Genomic DNA, 22,668 nt, shown 5'->3' with positions numbered 1-22,668 from the left:
AAAATACTTAAAAAAAAAAAAAAAAAAAAAAAATCCTAAAGGCCCAGAAATCTTCAACTATGCACAGGAAACTTTACCGGCACTCGTGATGCTCCTTCATAATGGAACTAAAGGTGTTCTGGTGTAAACTTGTCTTCACTCTCTTTTCCCTTTGTCTTCGGTTGCAAAACCAAACTCTCACAACTTCCTTCTCAAGGTTAAGCCCCTCAGCCATCCTCATAATCTCTTGAGAAGAAGGCTTACTTTGTTCCCCAAAGTTTCTCTCTAGAGCTTCTTTAGCAGCAATGCTGGAAGAAGGGATAAATAAAAATGCCCCTTTTATTGACTTTGGACATACTCAGGTCATGGCTGCTATTTTAGACTAAGTTGCAATGATATGAACATTAAAAATATTGCATTAAAAAAGGCAAGAAACTGCTCTGCTCTCCCTCTCAGTAAAAACCTGAGTTTAAAGGGCATTATGGTTCCATGCTGCCATGGGCTGCAAAAATCTGATAGTATCTTTACCTTCAATCCACACTGAAAATAATGACTTTATTATTTGGGGGTAACTCATTAACTGTAGTTCATGCAAGTTATACAGCACATGGCAAGCAACCTATCCCAAGAATCATCAGACTCTCCCCAAAAGTCAGTTTTAGCTTACTATTTGCATTGCAGTAGAACCCAAAGGAGCTGGTACAGACAGCATACAAGTTAAGTGCTATTTTCCTCCCATATTCAGACAGCGAGGCTAAATATAGGTGAAATCTGGCTTCTTTTTTTTTTTTTTGGTGCTGTTTATTGTCCCAAAAGAATAAGTGCCTGAAACGTACTTGTAAAAAAGCAGTTAGGATGAAAAGTTTGATCTTGTCACACCTGGTTTTAGCATTAGCTGTAGTTTTTTTTTTGTCCACAAGAGGTCACTGTACACTTTAGTCTAGCTACGGAGCGTGTTTATTTCTGTTAGGTTCAAGACACTTCAGCAGAAATTCTAGTACTGGTGAATAACTTTGCATGTAACATTAGAGTGCCCCTAGTGTAATTTCATTAGTAATGCATTTTCTTTTTTATGTTGGGCTATTGATGCTAGCTAGCTGAAAATAAAATATCATTTCCCATATCCATATTATGGATAGTTTGATCAGGCCATACAAAGCTCCTGCACTGGAGTAGGCTAACTCACTTACTGTTTTTCATCTCCAGCTTCTATTTTATCCTCAAGAAACCTACCTAACAATTCTCCCTATCTTCAATGAGAGTGAAGTGCAGATAAGGTAGTGTACTCTCTTCCAGCTCATTCTTAAAGAGGGTCCCAAACTGGGTCCCCATGCTCCCCAAGGGATCAGTGAAGATTTTCTTACTGTGTCCACAGAGTGCCCCTTGCACAGTGTGTATACAAAACTGATCATTTATAGTGTGTAAGGAACCACTTAGTTGTACTGGCTTGCAAGTCACAGGTGTTTCATGGATGCCAGCATAGCACTGATGCATCAGGAGTGTGATAGCTGAGCAGCAGCATGCCGTGTAGAATTGGAGATGTGAAGAGGTGTCTCATATTGGGACTATGACCTCTTCAGTAATTAGAAAAAGGGTCTTTGACTCTAAACACCACGGATCTCTGAAGAGTATTCCAGATGGCCACTCTCCCCCTAACACAGAAATCTAGAGTCATGCTGGTTTTAACAAAATTTTGTGCAAAGCTCTTTGCAATGACACTGGGATTGTATACATGCTAGTACAGGCATTGGGACAGATCTGTGCACTGGAGCCATTCCTGGGTGGTATCCAGGTCATCATAGTTTGGAACAACCTAGCAGAGAGGTTTCATCATGTTTAGCTAATAATTGGATCAAAATACATAATTTTATTGATGTATCATTACCCCTCTGATTTTGCTTATTTATGTATGTAAATACTTTTGTTAATGAGCTATATTAACAACAAGAGGGCCCGTGCCCGCTCTGCTTCCACAGACAGAGGGGGCTGAACTCCATAGATGTAGGCCACCAAAGGTGCCAAAACAGAGAAAGCCAGCTCCAAGGGACATCGTCCCCACATTCTACCCTAAACCACACGCCTAATACAGGGAACACACGCTACACCCTCGACGTCCGCCAAGCACTTGCCTTTTATCTGCATCGCACTTGTGCCTTCTGCGCTTCATCCTGCCTCTTCCTCACCATTGCAGAATGCTGCTGGGGCCGCACCCTCCCTTCACAACGCTTCTCCCCCTGGATCTCCCTCTGTATTATGGACTGCTACGCTCTCTCTCACATCCTCTCTCTTCCCCCCCCCCCACCTCCCATCAGGGGTCATAGCCTAGTCCATGCGTGCTTAAACCGTCACGGCAGTCTTATAAGGATGTTCCATTACAGGACATTTGTTGGGAGGCCACTTGGTCCTCTGTCCACACTTTTACTGCCCACTATGCCCTCGTCCCTGCTGCAGTGGTGGATGTGGCAGTTGATCGAGCTGTCCTTCAGCTGTAACTTCTGGTGAGCCCTCATGCCCACCTCTGCAATGAGTACTGCTCACTACTCTCCCACATTTGGAATCCACATACAGACCATCACTCGAAGAAAAGGTTATTTACTGTAACTGGAGGTTCTTTAAGATATGTGGTCCCCATTTGGATTCCAATATCCATCCTCCGCTCCAGGCTCCGTTGCTTACTGGAGCAGCGTCAATCCTCACAGCCCCTTTAAAGCCTCAGATACGCCACGCAGTTGATGCACAATGCATGTGCGGGTCAACGGACACAATTATGAACAGTTCTGGCGCACCGCATGCATGTGCACCCACATTTGGAATCCAGATAGGGACCACACATCTCAAAGAATCTCCAGTTACAGTAAATAACCTCTTCTGCCAACAGGAGCTCTAGTCAAATCCCATTCACAGTCTCTCAGCACAAGAAGCCCTGGAATGCGCTTCAAAACTCTATGACAAACACCTGTTGGAATATGACATACAGTCTAAACACATTTTCAGTGATTAGTGTATATAGAAATTCTATAATGTATTATTTCAGTATTATATTCAATGCAAATTTATCATGTGTATGTACAAAATTCTTTGTTGAATTCTGTGGACATGTTATTTAATGACATTTTTGGTGCCTTTTGAATGCTTAAATAGCGGCATCTAGTGACTTTTCAGGGTTTCTCTGACAACTTCCTGCTATGTGAAGTAATAGCAGAAGTAGTGCAATTGCTCCTGTTATCATCAAACCTCCCACAAAGGAAGTTCAGAGGCTGTATAAGGAGCCAGTGGGGTACAGAAGCTTATTACTGAGTTGGACATCTAAAGGGTGGGATTACCAAGGGTCATAAGTGGGTATGTTTTTTACAAACAAAAAGTGTGTGTGTGGGTTTGGGAGGGGGTTGAAAAAAATTAAAAGGCTGAAGGTTTTGGTGCAGCTCTTTAGTTGGTTGATAAATAGTATGAAATTTTTGGGAACATTTTCACACAAAATTTGTCCCCGTTTTTCAAATTTTGATTTATTTTTTCAACCAGCTCTAGATAGGGCTTCTAGATTTCAAACCTAATAAGGATCTGAAAAAAAAAAAAGAAAAAAAAAAAGGACTTCCAATACATAATTTTCTGAAGTATTGTATTACCTTATGGTGGTTCTGCGCTTTCTTTTCCGCTCATTCACGCCAACTTTTTCATTGTATAAAGCTATATTAAAAAAGGGGGAGTTACCTTCCATACAAGATTAAAACAAGTACAATAATTTCTAGAAACCATTGTTACCAGTCATGTTTTAATACCAGGAACGCATGCCAGATATTGTTGCTGAATGGTCTGCTTTGAATCATTTCTCTGTGGGACATCTGGTGGCTGAATGTTGTAATTGCACTCTTCGGGAGTAAGTAAGGGTTTATGTTGTGAATAGTGCTGAAGGAACCTATCTATGCTGGTTCAAAGCAGATTCATTTTTTTGAGTGTGTCAGAATCAGTCTGTACATAAAAATATTTCCTGTCCAACCCCAGGTAATGTTTCCCAGGGCTGAATCTTGTTGCAAACTCATAGGCCTGGTTTGGGTTTGTTCAGAGGTTGTTGTTTTGGTTTGGGTTTTTTTTGCAGTTTTGTGCCAGTGGGTTTAATGGTCATAGTAGGAAATGTTGATGTAATTTGTTCCAAGAGATGCAGTTCATTTTCAAAATGCACTGGAGAAACACAAGTCTGTTGGCCTGGATATCCACACACACGGCAAAAGAATTTGTACCCATTATGAACATGGCTCATGAATGCAGGCTGAGCTCACACAAGGGCTGATTTTGGGTGCATCTGAGATTGCATCATTGGCTTCCTCAACCATGGGATGCTGTTCCGGGAAGGAGGATTGCTAGGAAGAGATGGGGTCCACCTGACCAAGGAGGGCCAGAGTATCTTCGCGTACTGATTCACCAACCTAGTGAGGGCTTTATACTAGATTCAAAGAGGCAGTTGACAAATGCCCACAGTTAAACAGAAAAAAGTTAGATGTTGTGCAGGACATGGAAAATTACAATAAGGTCACAGGAGCAAGAAGAGGGAAATTAGTGGGGGAATCTGCTCAACATATTAGATGCCTATACACAAATGGAAGGAGTATGGGGAATAAACAGGAAAAACTGAAAGTTAGTACATAAGCTAAATGATGACAATTGGTATCACAGAGATTGGTGGGCTAAATCTCAGGACTGGAATATTAGTTATAGAGGGGCATAGCGTGTTCAGGAAGGACAGTCAGTGAAAAAAGAGGTGGTGTTGCATTGTACATCAAGAATATATACCCATTTCTCTGAGGTTCAGAAGTAGATAAGAGGCAGACCATTTGAAAGTCTCTGGGAAAGATAAAAGGGGAATAAAATAAGGGTGACATGATGATATGGCATCTACTATTGACCATCAAATTGAGAAGAGGAGGTGGAGGATGCTTTTCTAGAACAAACAACAACAGGCAAAAGGGGCAGCTGCCCCAGGGCCCGGCGATTTAAAAGGGCCTGGGGCTTCTGGTGATGGCGGACGTCGCTGCTACTGCAGCAGCAACCGGAGCCCCAGGCCCTTTAAATTGCCACCGGAGCCCCAGGCGGCACAGGCCAGGCAGCGCTGGCTGGGGGAGGCTGACCCCCCCCATTCCCGCCCCTTCCACCCGAGGTCCCACCCCATCATTTGTGGTTTGGAGGAGGAAAAAGCAGGCAGGAGTTCACCGAACAGATAAAAATGTAGGGGTTAAATAGCAATGGTAAAAATTACTATAACAATGGAAGTATCTTCTTACTTACACATCATTTCTCTTTTCTTAATGATCAGTAAAGTCATTTTGATAGTGATAGAACATACATAATATGATTTAATCCAATCTAGTGTGTACTAGGTCCTCTTTCAGTGGCACTCCAGAACATACTGCATGTCTTAGGAGAAGCTTTGATTGTGAGATTAGAAAGGATCAGCCATCTTGGGGCCCAGATGAGAAATTCTGTCCAAGCTGAGTTGGATCCTCAATAGGAAGGAGTCAGCTCTGCTGTATATGAAAGAGTCACCTGCCCACCTGGGTTGGTCATTAGGGGAATCTTACAGTGGAGAGAGGCTTTGGATCTGGAGGTGATTTCTTCTAACCCCCAGCATACCCGCGGCTGACGTGCAGAACCTCCGCTACAGGATTAAGGCCCAGGACCACACGCTGCCGGAGACTCTCCTCATCCTGAGCCAGTTATGTGCTGGGCAGGTCTTCCGATGTAATTTACAACAGCGAACCTATTCTAAATCATGTCCTAAACCACGCCTCTGCCACAGAATCCCAGCGGCTCATCCAGCAGCTGGGGTTTTGCAGGGCATAGGGAAGGGGATCCTTCAATGGCAAAGAGCAGATGTCAACACGCCCATGATAGCCCCCACCCTACTACTGTTATTGGGGGCTTGGTGTTGGCTAGTCACATTCCTTTTCCCATTGCCACATCCCTTACAACTGTAGTAGGGAGCAACATCAGCACTCTGCCATTGGAAGATTTCCTTATACCAGTGATTCTTCCACAGCCAGCTATGCTGTCTTTTGGACTAGAATTCAATGGTAGTGCATCAAAAAACAGCTGCCCTGCACCTCAAGATCTGGGTTAGTTTGCATGAATAGGCTTGAGGGAAATGAGCGACATATAAGAGAGTCACATCTCTCTAATTTGTGCCAGCCACACTTTTTTGACAGGTTTGCTTCCCTCTACCCACGACACAGGCATCAGTCCTACTGAATTTAATGCATGTACTGATCCTACAATATTTATATTCAACTTCCCCACCTGAATAAACAAAAAGCTGGACCAGTGGAAGTTATACCCTACTAGCCATCTTATACATTAAAGTGCTTCTTATAGGGGTAAGACTAAATTCTAGGGGTATTATAAATATCTACCTCCTATTTGTTCTGCTTCTTCCAGCCACTTGGATAATATCAATTTCAGTTTGCAGGCATTCTTGAAGCTTAGCTGCAAATTTTCAAATCGGCAAATAGTTGTTTGACTGAACTCAGAGCCATGCACAGCTGCCAGGGCTTCTCCAACGTTTGTTTGTGTATAGCCTGTCAAAAAGCAATAAAGAGGAAAAAAAATTGAGTAACCTAACCTGGTTTATTTACATTAAGACACATTCTGCCTTGGTCACAGCCCCCAAAACACACTTTTTGGCAAGATGCCTTAAGCATTTTCTTTGGCTGTTTTTGATCTGACATCAGTCTAACTCTGCTGTAACTCTCTTGACTTCAGTGGAGTTCACAAGTGTAAACAGATGAGATGAGCTTCCGTCCCCGTGTCTATCATGAGACATATGCAAATTTGACCAGTATGATAATACAGGCAGGAAGCAACAGCAAATGATCATGCAGTAATTCTGCACACAGAATTACAAGTTTATTTTAATGTTAGGGGTCTGATTTAAACCCAGAAAAGAAGAACAATTCAGAGTTAAGACTTAAAAATCTAAGAATATACACAAATTTTTACTCACACCATTGTAACTTCTGTGACTGCTGCTTCTCACCGTAATCATTATTGTCCTGTTAAATCACGTTTACCCTCAGTTTGTTGTGTCCACCTGCTGATTCTCCTCATATACTTGGATTGTAAGCTCTATGGGGGAGGCTCTGTCTTTTCATTATGTATCTGTACAGTGCCTAGGACAATGGGGCCCTGATCCATGAGCAGAGGCTCTAGGAACTACCATTATGCAAAGAAGAATGTAAACAACAAAATAAAGCACAATTTCCAATCCCATTTCCTGGGTTGGTCCTTTCTCTCACAGGCCTGGGCCACACCTCAAAAATTCGATCGACCCAGCTATGTTGCTCAGGGCTTGAGAAAAATATCATTCAGTGAGTGCCGTAGTTAGGTTGGCCTAATCCCCACTGTAGACACAGCTAAGTCTTCTTCTACCTCCTCCCCATAAGGGGCATAATCCTCAAGGTGCTGAGTGTCTTCCCCTCCTATTGACATTAGAAGGTAGTGAGGGTGCAAAGTACCTCACAGTATCAAACCCTCTGTCTGTATTAACATTAACATTTTGCCCTAGCAGGGCACTGTCCACTTCAATTTAGGCTGTTGGTACATCCCATTTTTATTAATGGCACTAAGACCAATCCTGCAGTCTCTATTCAGTCACATCTGTTTAAGTCAATGGAGTTTTGAGTGTTCAGGAATTTGGGATCATGCCACTGTAAATAATTACTACTGAAGTACTCTTGGCCATAGGTCAGTGGTTCTCAGACTTTTGTACTGGTGACTCCTTTCACATAGCAAGCCTCTGAGTGCGACCCCCCCTTATAAATTAAAAACACTTAATACACCTCTACCTCAATACAACGTTGTCCTCGGGAGCCAAAAAAATCTTACCGCGTTATAGGTGAAACCGCGTTATATCGAACTTGCTTTGATCCACCGGAGTATGCAGCCCCCCCCCCCTTTCCCCCCCGAGCACTGCTTTACCGCGTTATGTCTGAATTCGTGTTATATCGGGTCGTGTTATATCAGGGTAGAGGTGTATATTTAACACCATTATAAATGCTAGAGGCAAAGCGGGGTTTGGGGTGGAGGCTGACAGCTCGCGACCCCCCCATGTAAGAACCTCATGACCCCCTGAGGGGTCCCGACTCCCAGTTTGAGAACCCCTGGTATAGGTAATCTTGCCCTTTCTATGACTGACAGTTAAATAGTCATGATATACAGCAAAACAGCACAGGTCATAAACACTGTTTCAGACAGCATATCCTTGCTCTAGCCCTCATTTCTGTACTGTAAATGGATGGCAATATCCCTGTAGCTGTAGAGACAATACAGATGACTGTTACAGCCATATAAATTACATGTTTTTATAGAGCTGTGTTTTACAGTGGAGTTGTGTCATATTCTGTAATGATACGCTCTATTGTTATAGGAGATAATGTAAAAATGACAACTCTTAATTCACAAAGTGAATTTAGTACCCAGGAGGGCTGGATTTGCAGTGTTTGACACACACAACATCATTTTTTTTCAGTGCAGCACAGACAGGACCAAGCTTCCTCACTCTCCCCCACCAGTGTGCTTCCATCTTGTCATGGAGGGAAATCTATAGGGGTGATCGGGATAATCCAGCACCAGTGCCCATTTAATCTTTGTATGGTACCGAGGCTGCCAGTGAGTGTGATGTGGACATCTATCCACCAGAAACCAAGGAGAGATCATCCACACATTTCACATCATCCCCAAGTAGTTCTCAGATGGTAACAAACTGGTCACCACGATACTCAGCAGTGGTTAAAATAAATCTAAAACTGGAGGGGGGTGTCCTCAGTTTTGGTTGTTGTATGTTGTACATTGAGATCATTTAGTGAAATGAAATTGCGTCATCATGTGTGATGGGACATGGCCCAGGGACAAGGGAATACATGAATCTGATAGAAGTCCAGGTTCCCAAAGAGCAAAACAGAAGTGCATGTATGTGTGAGAGATAGGGCATGGAGCTGTCCCACCATCGCCCCCCCACACACAAACACCACACACTATGCAGTTCCAGGTAGAGAGAAGGAACTGGTAGGGCCACTCTGTGCCCCCAGGGTTCCAGCTAAGGAAGGGGAAGCAGCTGGCAGGCCAGCCTGTATTTCCCAGAAGAGGCAGGAGAGTTTGAGGCAGGAGGCTCTCTCCCTTTCCTTCTCTGCCTTCCAAAGGAGGGGAGGGAACTAGCCAGGGGTCAGGTGTGAAGAATCAGGCAGATGCTGATGGGGTCTCTCAGACTGAACAATTATTCTCCTCCTGTCAAGTGCTGGGGATACTCCACTTACTGACAAAAGGGCTTGGAGAAAGCCACCATCTCCTCCCAGACTCTGAATTCAGATTTTTCTGCTTGAAACATGATCATTTCAACAGCCAGCAAAGAGACAGGAGAAGGGTAACCTCAGTTCCCCCAAGAAGTAGGGGTCTCTCCCTCAAAATAGGGTGACCAGGTGTCTGGTTTTCGAGTGGAACACCTGGTCGAAAAAGGACTCTGGCGGCTCCAGTCAGCACTGCCGACCGGACTGTAAAAAGTTAGGTCGGTGATGCTATGGAGCTAAGACAGGCTAATCCCTACCTGTTCTGGCTCTGCGCTGTGCCCTGGAAGCTGCCAGCAGGTCCAGCTTCTAGGCGGAGGGGCCACAGGGCTCTGCGCTCTGCTCCCACGCCGAGCACTGGCTCTGCACTCCCATTGGCCAGGAACTGTGGCCAATGGGAGCTGCGGGGGCAGTGCCTGCAGGCAAGAGCAGTGCGCAGAGCCACCTGGCGTGCCTCTGCCTAAGAGCTGGACCTGCTGGCTGTTTCTGGGGCATGCAAAGCATGGAGTCAGGACAGGCAGGAAGCCTGTCTTAGCCCCCCCGCTGCACCCGATTAAGCACGTGCCCCAACACTGAGCCCCAGCCTCCTCCCCCATCCCTGAGCCCCCCAAACCTGGACCCCCCTCCTGCACCCCAACCCCCAACCCAGAGACCCCTCCCACACCCTGAACCCCTCTGCCCCACCCCTCATCCTGGAGCCCCTTCCTGCCCCCCAACCTCCTGCCCCAGCCCGGAGCACCCTTCCATACCCCGAACCCCTCATTTCTGGCACTACCCTGGAGGCCACACCCCCAGTTAGAGCCCTTACTCCCTCCCGCACCCCAACCCCCTGCCCTAGCCCAGTGAAAGTGAGTGAGGGTGGGGGAGAGCAAGCCACTGAGGGAGGGGGAATGTATAAGCAGGGGCATGGCCTCGGGGAAGGGGTCGGGCTCGGGCGTTCGGTTTTGTGTGATTAGAAATTTGGCAACCCTAGTTTTCAGCTGTGTTCTCCCAGGCTTTTTCCAAGACCTTATCTACACACAGTTACACTGATTTAACTAAGGCCTGTGTACACACAAAATTTGTACTGATTTCACTAAATCTGTTTAGAAATTCTTGTAGTTAAGGCTATATCTATGCTACAGAGACTATGCTGACATAGCACCGTATTGTAGATGCACTGTACGCTAGAACGAGGTTTTCTGCCAATGTAGTAACACCTTCCCAAACAAAGTTAGTTATGCTGCCAGAAACCCTCTTTCATAAGCGCAGCTGTATCTACACTAGGGGGTTTGTTGGCACACTACATTGCTCAAGGGTATGGGTTTTTTCACATCCCTAACTAAGGTAGGTCTGCCAATATAGATTTTAAGTGTAGCCAAGCCCTAATCACTGCAACTTCCTTCAATTAAGAATGAATTATCAATTTGGTTTGTCAGCATGGAATTGATTTCAGCTATATTAATATAAGCCGAGTTTAAATCCACTTCAGAGTGGCCACACAGGGGTTTTGCCCCAGTTTAAATACATCTGTTTTAAAACCAATTTGAGTTAAACCAGTGCAACTGTGTGTGTAAACAAGTCTTTACTTTAATTCCTGCATACTGGTGAGGGGGTCATCCTAATATGTATCAATTGGATATTTAAAGGAAAAAACTTGGGGTACAATTTTAAAGGAAGGGATGAAGACTAGAGCTGGATGGAAATTTTCCATCTAAAATTAAAATGGCTTTTTGACTAAATGGAAATTTATTGCTACAACAGCTGCTTTCTTTTTTAAAAAATTGGTTTTATATAAAAAATGTATTTTTTTTACTATTTTGGGCAACCAAAAACTTGGTGAAATTGAACAACATTTCACTTTCATCAATTTTTCACAGGATAAAAATCATTTCCTGTTCAACTCCATTGAAATCACTTTAAAATGTGTCATTTTGTATCTAAATCATACCTTAAATCGGCCTTACAACTTGTACAACGGCCTTGGTGAATAATTTTTGACAGGCAAAGTATCCTTAGGTTTTTCACTATCACAGTAACAAGTAGCTTTTGTATCCGGTTTGGCAAATTTCCATGACAATCCTGAAAGGCTGATTTAAATGCAACTTTACAGTATGATTTGTGTAATTGATCACACTTTCCCCTAGAATACAGCTAGTCCAGGTAACAATAATTTGCTCTCAGAGGCAGACAGAAGTAGTAGATACAGCAGAAAGTTTTAAAATCACTTACTATTATTGCAAAAAGTTGCAAAAAGCTTGAGGTAATTAATTCTAAACAAGTCTTCTAGGTATGGAGATAGCTTGGTAAATGTGAGGCAGGTTTTAAATAATAAAGCATATCACATGGACTAGAATATAAAAGATACAGAAATAATTGAGCTTTCATTTGGATTTTCAGGCTATAGTTGGCTGGTAGAAAGCACATACCTAGCTTAATTCTCCTCAGTTTGAACTCATTGGCAAACTTTTCCAGTTCCCTGATTTCAGGGGAATCCATGTCTATTGGCTCTTCAACAGACTTGGTTTTTCTGCGGAATTCCTGCTTGAAGTCAGTGGCTGCGGGATCATCTCCAAGGATAGACTGGTGCATGGGAGTGAAGCCATGCCCCAGAGCACAGGAACTGGCACTCAGCGCATGTTCAGGGAATTTATAAAGGCAAGGGGTCAGGCCACCTGCATGAAGCCAAAAAACACAATTTGATATAATCATTCTCTAGCATTGCATAATAAATCTTTGTGCCAACTACCAACTGTTAAGCTTTGTAATATTATATACTATAAAGAGGAAGGACTATCCAGTGGTTAGGGTATCAGCCTGGCACTGAGGAGAGCAGGGCTCAATTCCCTGAACTGTTACGCTTTGCCTCAGTTCCTTATCTGTGAAATGTGAATAATAGTACTATGTGCTATGAAGTGTTCAAATATTATGAATGAATGAGGGCCATATGAGTACCTTAGATAGGGACAGGTACTCAACTGGTCTAAATTAGCATTGCTTTCATTGAAGTAAATGGACCTATGTCAGTTTACACCAGCAGAGGATCTGGCCCATAGTCTTTGTTAGCTTTCTGGTACCAACAATACTACTTTATAAACTACATGGGAGATGCAGATTCAGTACTATATGCAACCAATTTCAATGGGAAATTTCCTTGAGTAAAGAGTACAGGATGAAACCCAATGAGTGATAAGATCATCACATTATAATTTTAGAGATGAAAGTAATTGCACAAGGATGAACTACTTTATGCTAAATTTTATTCACTGCTGGATTACACAGCGCCATTTAATCAAGATCAGGTGCCCTTTGTGCTGGGCACTGAACAAACAGAGAGACTCCCTGACCCGAACAGACAATATTTGATATCTTCCACTGTTGCTTGCATTGGTGCTGTAGTGGTGTCGGTCCCAGAATTTTAGAGAGACAACATAGGTGAGGTAACATCTTTTATTAACAACAAAAGTGGGTCCGATAAAAGATATCACCCACCTTGTCTCTCTGAAGTGACAAGGCAGACAAAGCATGGGAGAAAAGAAAAATTCTTACCCCCATTTTAGAGCTGGGGAATCTAGAGAGTAATTGACTTGCCCAGTCATGCAGTCTGTAGCCTAGTCTGGAAGTGAACCCTCATCTCCAGCCCAGCATCTAAACCACAAGACCATCCTTCCTTTCTCTTCCTTCCTCTTTTGTTCTTCTTGTCTTGTTCACTGCCTAGATTACATCCTCCAGAGAGCTGGGAATACAATGGAGGTTCTAACCCTAGTGATATATTAAGTCGCATGCAGTATGACTGTGAAAAGGAGGAGGGAGTTGTTAAATGTCTGAAGGAAAAAGACTAAACAAGAGAAGGACTTGCCTTGCAGAGTGCTGACTCCATTCACCACATTGGGATGGGGCATGCTGCAGGTCTGTAAAATGCGACTCTGGGAGAGACTTGCTGATAACATCTCTGGGGTTGCAGGCTTGATGCCTAAAAGGAAGTGGAAAAAAGGAGACTGCAGCAACATGGAATTCTTTTGGTGTAGAAATAGGTTGATATTTCTGAATGAAAACCCTCCTCATCTAATGATTCTTCTTCGGTGGACTTCCCATAGAGATCTGAGCAAGAATTTCTGTACCAGAGACACAAGAAGAGACAGAGAAGCAGGAGCATTTGGCCATGTGAAGAAAGAAAGAGTCTTACTTGCTGTCCCAGAAAAGTCTACACGAGGAAACATTCACCTATGCTGATTTATTTTTACATTTTCCCTCCTTCTCAATTGAAATAAAATGCTGTGTTTGATTTTGGATTAGTTTTGAGCCATAGTTATTTCCTGGCAAATCTCTTCCCCTGGCATCATTACATTATTTTGCTGGTTGATACTTGACTTGAACACCTTTATATTGAACAATTTCTCTTCTCTCTTCAGTGTGGTCTCTAGAGAACTGCACTGGGTGCTAAAACATCTTTACAAGTTACATCATAAACTCTATTGATCCTCTGTGTGAAAACAATTCATATTGCTGCATGAGATTTGGAAAAGCATAAATTGAATTAAGTGATTTCTCTTTGGCCTTCACACACATTTCCTTTCACTCTGAAGGACTGACATTCCTACATGTCAGCTACTGTATCTCTGTGAAAAGAAACCACTCCTGATGTGTTTACTCTGGTTGAAAGCAAGTTGTTAATACTCAACATAAGTACCTATTTCAAAGCTTGCCAGCCTGTTATTAATCATAAAACCTGCAGCAGTCTCTGCAAGACTAATGCTTCTTATACCTACTAAACCATGTCAGGCACCGGACATTTCCCTTGATGTTTCATAACAAGGTATAGTGGTGTCACACATACAGTAACCCCACTATCACATAACAATGTGATTTTAATTGAGAGTATAAGGGACAATCCTGATCACCCATAGCTATCAGCTGTTAAGGTGTGACCTTACCCTCTTTGTTTTGTATCACTAAAGACTGGGAGGGAAGAACAACACGGGGGTAGGGAGAATCCAGAAAATGCCCTTTTCATTTTTTCTTCCCTACCTGCTCCAAGTCAGCTTAGAATCATAGAATATCAGGGTTGGAAGGGACCTCATGAGGTCATTTGGTCCAACCCGCTGCTCAAAGCAGGACCAATCCCCAGACAGATTTTTGCCCCAGATCCTTAAGTGGCCCCCTCAAGGATGGAACTCACAACCCTGGGTTTAGCAGGCCAATGCTCAAACCATTGTATTCGAAGAAAGGAGTGGGGACTCTGGATTGAGAAATAGAATGTTCACAAGCCAAAATTTGAGTCACAGTTAACTGAATGTTTGATATCTTGTCACAAGTTTTATGAGTACCAAAAATGGCACTACATTTATTTTTGTTTCTTTGATTGATCTCACCCTGGGTGGATGATTCTGAAGCAGCTCCATCCTGTGCTGAATTTATCTCACTGAATTTGATAAAAATTCCATAATCAGTCATAATTTTTATTATTTGTACTGCATAGGGCCCTGAGGCCCCAACTGAGATTGGGGCCCCAATGCACTGGGCACTGTACACATATACAGTAATGGCAGAAGACAGATTGGAGGCTCTTTTGGGCAGGAACTAAGTGCACAAGACAGACAATGGGTGAGAGAAAGGAAGCATTATCCCAGTGTCACAGACAGGGAAGTGAGGCAGAGAAAGTAAGTGATTTGCTCAGGATCCCCAGATAGAGGCTATGAGAGAGCATGAAACTGAACCCAGTTCTCTGGAGTCCCAGTCCAGTGCCTTAACCATACGGCCATCCTTCCTCTCATTAACCTCCATTTCCTCAGCCCCTCTGAAGGAAAATTCCCTCAAACAATCATGCCAATAACTAACCTGTTAGAATGAATGAATATCTCTTACCTGCCATCACCCCATAGGTAGACTGTTGGTTTCCATAATGACAGGAAGGGACAGAATAATGAAGACCTGTAGACGCGTTTCCCAAAGTCGCCATGGAGAAGTGCACGTAGGAACATTTAGGAGTATGGACCAAAGACAAAACAGACGGGACTGGTAAGAAAATGTATGAGGATTCAAGATACATCCTTTCAGTCCAGAGGCAGAGAATATCTTTGTACTTTGTTTTTGTCTGCATGCTAACCATTCTACACTGCTTTTTAACTCTCAAGGTAATTCTGTAGGGAACAGCCTACAGTAGGTGCTCATGCCTCAGCAGAAAACAGGCTAGCTCACTTTTAGCCAAGAGCAATGATTTATCTTGCCAGGTCTTAATTTATTATCTCAAATGTAATAATTTAGGCATCCTGACAAGATGTCCTCTTTACATGTGTATGGAGATCAGGCCCCCAATATTGTTCCATCTATTTTTACTTTAATCTTTTCTAAGTTCTTGAAAAGCCCATCAGCCCCTAAAATGCAAACCCTAAAAGAAGCATATATAACCAAGAGGACAATTTTCTAGGTAGGCTAAACCCTACATTTGCGCATGCAGTGATTTGGGACACTCACCTGAAGACACCTTAAAAGGGCCTGATTTTTAGAAGTGCTGAGCACCCACCCTCTGACAACCAGGGCCCTTTAAGGTGTCTCTAGATGGACATTCAAAAGTACAGACATGCAAAACTTTGAAAATTTAGGCCTAACTCAACATTTTGCAATAGCAGCAACAATAGCGCCACAAGCATTTTGTCTAAATGGTTTGCACAGGAGTCTGGCAGGCAGCAGGATGGCTGGCAGAAGTTTGAAGAAGAGAACAAGGAAATAGATTCCATTGTTTGCTTGGCTACACTATTATGTATCAGGCATCTCAGGAAATCAGGTAAGGGTTTAAGCAGCAGCATGACCCTCACTAATAAAATTATTGGCCATGCAGGGCAGCATTTCATGCTGACAAAATATTCTGTAAAGTTTTCTGTATCCCCAAATGTTGGGCTATTGCTGGTCAATTCTGTGAATAAAAATATTAATAATTTTGGCTGACTCTAATGAAGAGATTTAAGGTTCAGATCTCTGTTCCGTAATGTCTCGTGTCAGCATCCCAAAAATCTATCATGCATTTCTGCATGCATGCAAGCAAAACAGGAAGTCTGGTTTTTGAAGTTGTTGTATATTAAAGATACGTGGAGATGTGCTAAATCACACAGAATGAGAATATATGGTCTCCTTCTAAGGCTGATACATGAAAGAAGTTTATGAGTCTGTTGTTGCTTCCAAATAATGGATTTAGCCCTCTCCCTCAAACAATAGAGAGACCATGCTTTTGACCTTTTCAGAAATTCACCTGGCTTCCAAATGGCCCCAGCAACACTGAATCCTACATCAGGGCTCGTTCAGGAACTTATGACAATTCAAACTGGGTAGCCCTAACTGTAATTTCAATGTTAGTTAGTGGGATGGCAATTCAGTGGGCTGAGTTAATTGAGTTTGTGGTATTTGTTCATGTCTTTTTGGACGTGTGTCCACATCACAGAAAACCTAGTCACAAATCAGCTCCTGTGTTGGCAGCCGCAGCAGAGAAATCAAGGAAAGGTAGACATGAGAACTGTACGTAGGGTGACCAGATGTTTTGATTTTATAGGGACAGTCCCGATTTTTGGGTCTTTTTCTTACATAGGCTCCTATTACTCCCCACCCCCATCCCAATTTTCAACACTTGCTGTCTGGTTACCCTAACTGCATGACTTGGTTACTATTCATGCTAATCCTTCTACATCAAAGCTGAAGCATGTTGCTAGAACAGTCTGGAGAAATTTGCATTGCTTTCATCCTTGCTCTGGGACTAAAAGGAAAAATAGATACAAACAAGTGGATATTTTTAAAGTACTGGATTGTATATGAATTGTCTCTAAGACTACAGAACTATGTTGGTTTCTTTGATTCTTCTGAATTGTATAAATGCACAAAAGGATTTCTGCAGTATAGCAAAAATGCTAACAATGATCTATGAAATTTTAATAGTTTACAACATTGTTATTATCATAGTCATCAAAGTTCAGATATTTAGAACTACACTAATATAGTTTCCATACACGTTTTGCACTAGTATAACAATGTTAGCTGAGGGAGGAGGCGGCGTGATTTTTACCACCAATGTAGTTATACCAGTACAGCGGCTATTGTTGACACAGTTATACTGGTATAAGGGGACCTTAGATAAGTATTGCTTATTCTTCTTTCCATATGGGAATAAACTATACTGGTAAAGCACATTCATACCAGCAAAACTGCATCCACACTAGGGACTACTATACTGCTTTAACTACACCAGTATAGATAAAGCTGTACAACTTTTGTGCTTAGACAAAGTCTTAAAGACTTATTTTGAATTACTTGTTTACTGTTGAATTTTGCCAATCTGCAGTTTGCTAATCCACACATCCCATGATTTTCAGACATAAAAGACTGACATTTCCAACTTCCTGGCAATATTTTAATAGCAGATGCTGGAGTGAAGTCTTACATTGCTAAGATATTTTTTAAAATAAAATCTATTCCAGAACATATCTTTAATAATATATATAGCATACAGATAACATATACTTGTCTAAAGTTTATGATGCAGTATCTTTGCTTTTGTGTGTGTGTGTTCACTTACGTGCCGATTAGCAAAATTAATTCATATGCAACGGAGCTACAAGGCCCATACGCATGGTGAGGGATTTTGTAATTTTAAAAAAATAATTATATAATGATTCAGTGTAAAAATCCTTATACATTTCTTTTTTGCACAAGTTCTTTACACGGACTCACCATAGCACTATGTATTACAGTTCTTGCCATCTGTATTGAAAACTTAGAACCTTTCCCCTAATACTAATAAATGTTCTCTCTATTATTGGTTTCTTTGTTCTATGCAGTGTTGTAGCTGTGTTAGGTCCAGGATATTAGAGAGACCAGGTGGGTGAGGTAATATCTTTTATTGGACAAATTTGTGTAGGTGAAAGAGACAACCTTTCAAGTTATAAAGAGTTCTATTTCATTTCCCCCTTTCCCAGACCTGAAGAGTTCTGTGTAGCTCAAAAACTTGTCTCTTTCACCAAAAGAAGTTGGTCCACTAAAAGAGATTTCCTCACCCACTTTGTCTTTCTTTGTTCTAGGACTGTATACTGGCATTCTTGCTATGGGTAATAATACAATAAAATAGAATGTGATTCTGCATTTCTTATTAGGCAAAATTTCCATTTACTTCAGTGGGATTTGTGCTTTAGGAAGGACTGCAGACTTGGGTCTATGATTATTAAACACTAAAGCATAGACTTAGTAAAAGGATGCGGTGATATTTTCAGCCAATTCTTTACTTTGGAGCATGTCGGAAAAGAAACAATTCAGAAAATGCTACCATAAAATTGATATAGAAATTTGTCCTCTTTTCTCTAATTTAAGTGTTCTATGTTTTTCTAACAAACACTATGAAACATTTTGAGCCCGCTATTTAATATGCAATCATGTTGTCATCAATACTCTCAATTTTCTGTGGAGTGTGCTGTAGTTAGGTGGTTCATTTTTCTTCCAATTGAAAGATGTTACTTCCAGTATGCTTAACAGGAGATCATCGTTTTATTGAAGACATCAAGTAAAATTCTCCCCTCCATGGAACCCAATTTGAGTCATTGAGTTAGCTGAGATTAATATTCAAGTTCTCTCTATTTCTGAACTTTTATTTTCATTCATTCGAAAGAACAGAAATGTCAACGAGATAAAACTCCAGTTCTGTACATTTTCAGGTAGCAAGCACATTTTCTTTCTCTTAGGAAACATTTGATTTTTATTCAGTTTTAACATATAGTTGAAGTTAATCATACTAAAATTCCTAGTCAGATAAATGTACCAACTTCCAAAACATAGAAGGATGGGTCCGATGCACTTAAATAACTTGGCGCTTTTGAAAATCTCACCCAAATCCTAGTGTCTTTATTCAGTATTTATTATATTTATTAAAATGTTAATTTTCCCATTAATGGGTATTTTTCCCAGCTAATGCCATCAGCATCTGCCTCATTTTAAGTATATCACCCATTTGAAATCATACATTTAGATATTTATAAACTGCAGTTTCATAGGCAAAATATAATTTGGTTTATTTCAGGAGACGTTTGTCACTGAAGACTATTTTGCATTACAAAAGTTTGATAGTATTTGTAGCCAATACATCACTGTGCTGGTAAAATACCTCAACCTAATCCTATAACAAATTTAGAGATAGCTACAAACTTGGCTAAAATGCAAACATTTTAGTCACACTAGATGTATTCATTTTTACATAGCCTTGTGAAAACTTTCCTGCTTGAAGGTAGTCCCTAGTCACTACAGAGCTGATACGAAATAGCTGTTCCTGTGTTTCCCTATCTCTGTGTTAAGTTTGGCAACATTTACAGAAAGAGGGTAAAGCATTTAAAAAGAAAGTTAGTTAACAAGAGTGTAATTGTTCTAGTAAAAAAGTACCTGTAGATACGACATTGGTAGCATGGTTGGAGACGGGCAAGCATTCTGCAGCGCTATGATGCATTATCAGAGGCAGAGCGGGAGAAGAGTCAGAATTCAAGGGGACGAAGGTGTCGGCTGAAGTAAATGCTTGGCAACTCATTCCCACAAAAGGAGAAAAGACAAAGAAACACCTTCCCCTATTTTCTAACAAAATATATCCTTATTGATTAACAGCAGTCAAACTCTATTCCAGTTCTCCTAACTTGCATATATACATAAACAAGGGCTCCAGAGCACAGGGAGGTCGTGTGCAGGTATTTATACCACTAGGAAATCCCTTTATCCATGTTAATGTTCTTTCCCCAGCAGTATTGCTATATCAGCCTACAGCCTCCTTCCTTCCCACCCAAACATAATAGATGCCCAATTAATGGGGGGAGAAGAGGGAAACCAGAGACGCAATTTGACAGATACTTTAAATCAGGCCTTTTGTGAAAGGACAATAATCAGGGGGGAAAAAAGGTGTCTCCAAAGTTTGTAGAGGTGAGGCAGGTACAGTTAATACTGAATAGCTTTCCATAGCTAACACCTGCTTCAAAAATCTCACTCGGGAATTGTTTTGATGGCTACTTGGCAGAGAAATCAAATGAAAGTCTATGGAAGAATGTATAGAGAAATTAATCTAAATTAATCGAATGCCAAGAATTTGCACGAATGTCAGCTGACTCGTCATATTTGCCTAAATCAGTGCTATACACCATAGAATGAATATCTAGCAAAGGGGCTCTGAACTTCGCATAAGTAAGCATAAACTGCTAAATGTTTATCTAAGCTAATTTATGTCTGCTCTTGAAAAACTGTGTACACAATATTTTAAGATTCTGAAAGAAAACAACAAATACTAGAAATTTAAGCATTCATACATTTATTATTATTGTTATTATTTATTTGTTCTATCATAGCGGCTATAAGCTGTAGTCAAGGACCTGGACCCCACTGCGCTAGGCTTTGTACAAACACAGAACAAAAAGATGACCCTTGCCCCAACGATCGCCTTTGCAATCTAAGTGTTTCGTTAGCATGAAATTGCAATGGCCACATTACTCAGGAGTAGTAAATCCCCCAGGGAGTTCAGCAGATCATCCCAGAAAAAGTGTGGGGAAAATCCTTATATCATACCACACTATCCTATATTCTGTAAATACCACATTTTTATCGAAGACATACTGAAATCAATGCAACTATGCAGAGTGCCCTAATCCAATAGTACAGGGCTCAGAGATGCATCAAAATGTCTTTAAAAAAATCACTTAGATTTCTGGCATCTTAAAATGCCATGTTTTTAAAGACTGTTCCCTTAAGCTCTTCTAGGGCTAGAATAAGCAAGTGTTGTGTCCCACTGGGAAGCTGTCTCCCTCTGTATTTCTGAAGAGGTGATATCTAACTCTGACTTTAGGAAGTTTTTACTTTTTTAAAACACATGGATAATCTTTGTTTGCTACACTTAAAAAAATTAGATATGTGTGGGTCAGATCTCTCATATTGTTTTTATATGTGTTATGTCAATTTGCCAGGATATATTTGTAAGATTAATATTAAGCCAAATAGCCAATCTGTTGAACTCTTGATATCACCCCTGAAAGTGCCTCTTTCAGCGGTGTAGCTGTAGTGATGCCATTAAGAATTAGAGTATGTACCAATTCAGAGGAAGGCCAAAATCCCCCAAGTCCTCCAAACAATTTTACGTCTGGAGGTATCCATAGTTCACATTTTCTCATAAGTCTGTCTTTAGTACTTAGGCATTTCAAAAGAATTATAGCATAAAGGATGATTGCTAATGGGATTCAGCTAAGGTACAGAGCCATGCCCATAACTTCCTAAGTATAAATCTAAGCTTAAGCATTGCAGTAAATATTAAAATGTTAAGGACAAGTGTTGCAATATTGCAGGAAACATTTAAATTTAATGTATTGCCATCTAAGTTTATTCATTCTGGACTTGTTCCAACTTACAATTAGTCAGTGGAGAATCACCCATTGACTGACAAGTGATGGATCAGAATGTATGCGTTTTATTTAACTGCTTTTTTAAAAAAGCAATTTCCATGATTCACACAGACACTGGATCAGAGCATGGTATGGTAGGAAGCTGAGACAGAGGATAATTTACATCCCGCGGGCATGGCCTTAATGCTTAAAGTGGTGTTAACTGCATCAGGGGGCATCTGTCATATGAAAAGTAGTTTTGACCGACTTTTCACTGCTCAGCAGTGGATGTGTAATATCCTGGCTCATTAAAACTGTTACCATCAGAGTTAATGAGGCTCTAAACCAATGTATTGAATAATGGAGAATTTATAAAATATTCTTTGATTTTGTAATCATCTAGCCGCAATTCTGGTGCTTCTGTTCTCACTGACAAGCATTCATTTCAATATTTTATTCACTAAGCAGAAATTCACTCCATGAACAGAAAAGCCTGAATGTTTGGGCTCCATAGAGATGGACTGCAAAGGGATGGGGGAGGTGAAATCCACTTCTCCTGACCCAAGTCTTCAATAGCTGTGACTATAGCACATGGGCTGGAACAGCAGCCACAACCCCTCTATGCCAGTGGCCCTTCATCTGGCCCATAGAATCATAGATATATAGGACTGGAAGGGACGTCAACTGGTCATTTAGTCCAGTCCCCTGCACTGAGGCAGGACTAAGTATTATCTAGACCATCCGTGACAGATGTTTGTCTAACTTGGTCTTAAAAACCTCCAATGGCAGAGATTCCACAACCTCCCTAGGTAATTTGTTCCAGTGCTTAACTATCCTTACAGTTAGGACGTTTTTTCTAATGTCTAACCTGCAATTTAAGACCATTACTTCTAGTCTTGTCTTAGGGGATAAGAAGAACAATGTATCACCCTCCTATTTATAACCACATACTTGAAGACTATTATCATGCATGTGTCCCCCTAGTCTTTTCTTCTCCAGACTAAACAAACCCA

The 22,668-nt window shown here is 41.4% G+C and overlaps 1 protein-coding gene across 2 annotated transcripts; it reads right to left on the bottom strand.

The window, feature by feature from the left end:
• Positions 1–73: 73 nt before the first annotated feature.
• On the bottom strand, positions 74–19,830 carry POU1F1 (POU class 1 homeobox 1). Of its 2 annotated transcripts, none has more exons than XM_054016441.1 (6): positions 19,689–19,830; positions 15,147–15,296; positions 11,711–11,956; positions 6,378–6,542; positions 3,603–3,663; positions 74–287 (listed from the first exon to the last, which is right to left on the bottom strand). In XM_054016441.1, the coding sequence occupies exons 1-6, from the start codon at positions 19,828–19,830 to the stop codon at positions 74–76; spliced, it is 978 nt and encodes a 325-aa protein (XP_053872416.1). The 2 variants fall into 2 exon arrangements, with proteins under 2 accessions (XP_053872416.1, XP_053872417.1); XM_054016442.1 differs by having other exon boundaries at positions 15,147–15,218.
• Positions 19,831–22,668: the final 2,838 nt, after the last annotated feature.

The sequence above is a fragment of the Malaclemys terrapin genome, chromosome 1 (assembly GCF_027887155.1).
Source record: "Malaclemys terrapin pileata isolate rMalTer1 chromosome 1, rMalTer1.hap1, whole genome shotgun sequence".
Lineage (NCBI taxonomy): Eukaryota > Metazoa > Chordata > Testudines > Emydidae > Malaclemys > Malaclemys terrapin.
Note: the sequence above shows the minus strand (reverse complement) of the source record. Positions and strands in the feature narration are given on the sequence as shown.

Excerpts from the sequence above, each read along its gene's own strand:
- POU1F1 (XM_054016441.1), bottom strand. The coding sequence starts at position 19,830 with ATGAGTTGCCAAGCATTTACTTCAGCCGACACCTTCGTCCCCTTGAAT. Across the intron at positions 11,957-15,146 it reads TACCTATGGGGTGATGGCAG|GTGGCCTGACCCCTTGCCTT; the intron begins GTAAGAGATATT and ends GGCTTCATGCAG. Across the intron at positions 288-3,602 it reads AAGCGCAGAACCACCATAAG|CATTGCTGCTAAAGAAGCTC; the intron begins GTAATACAATAC and ends CCCTTCTTCCAG.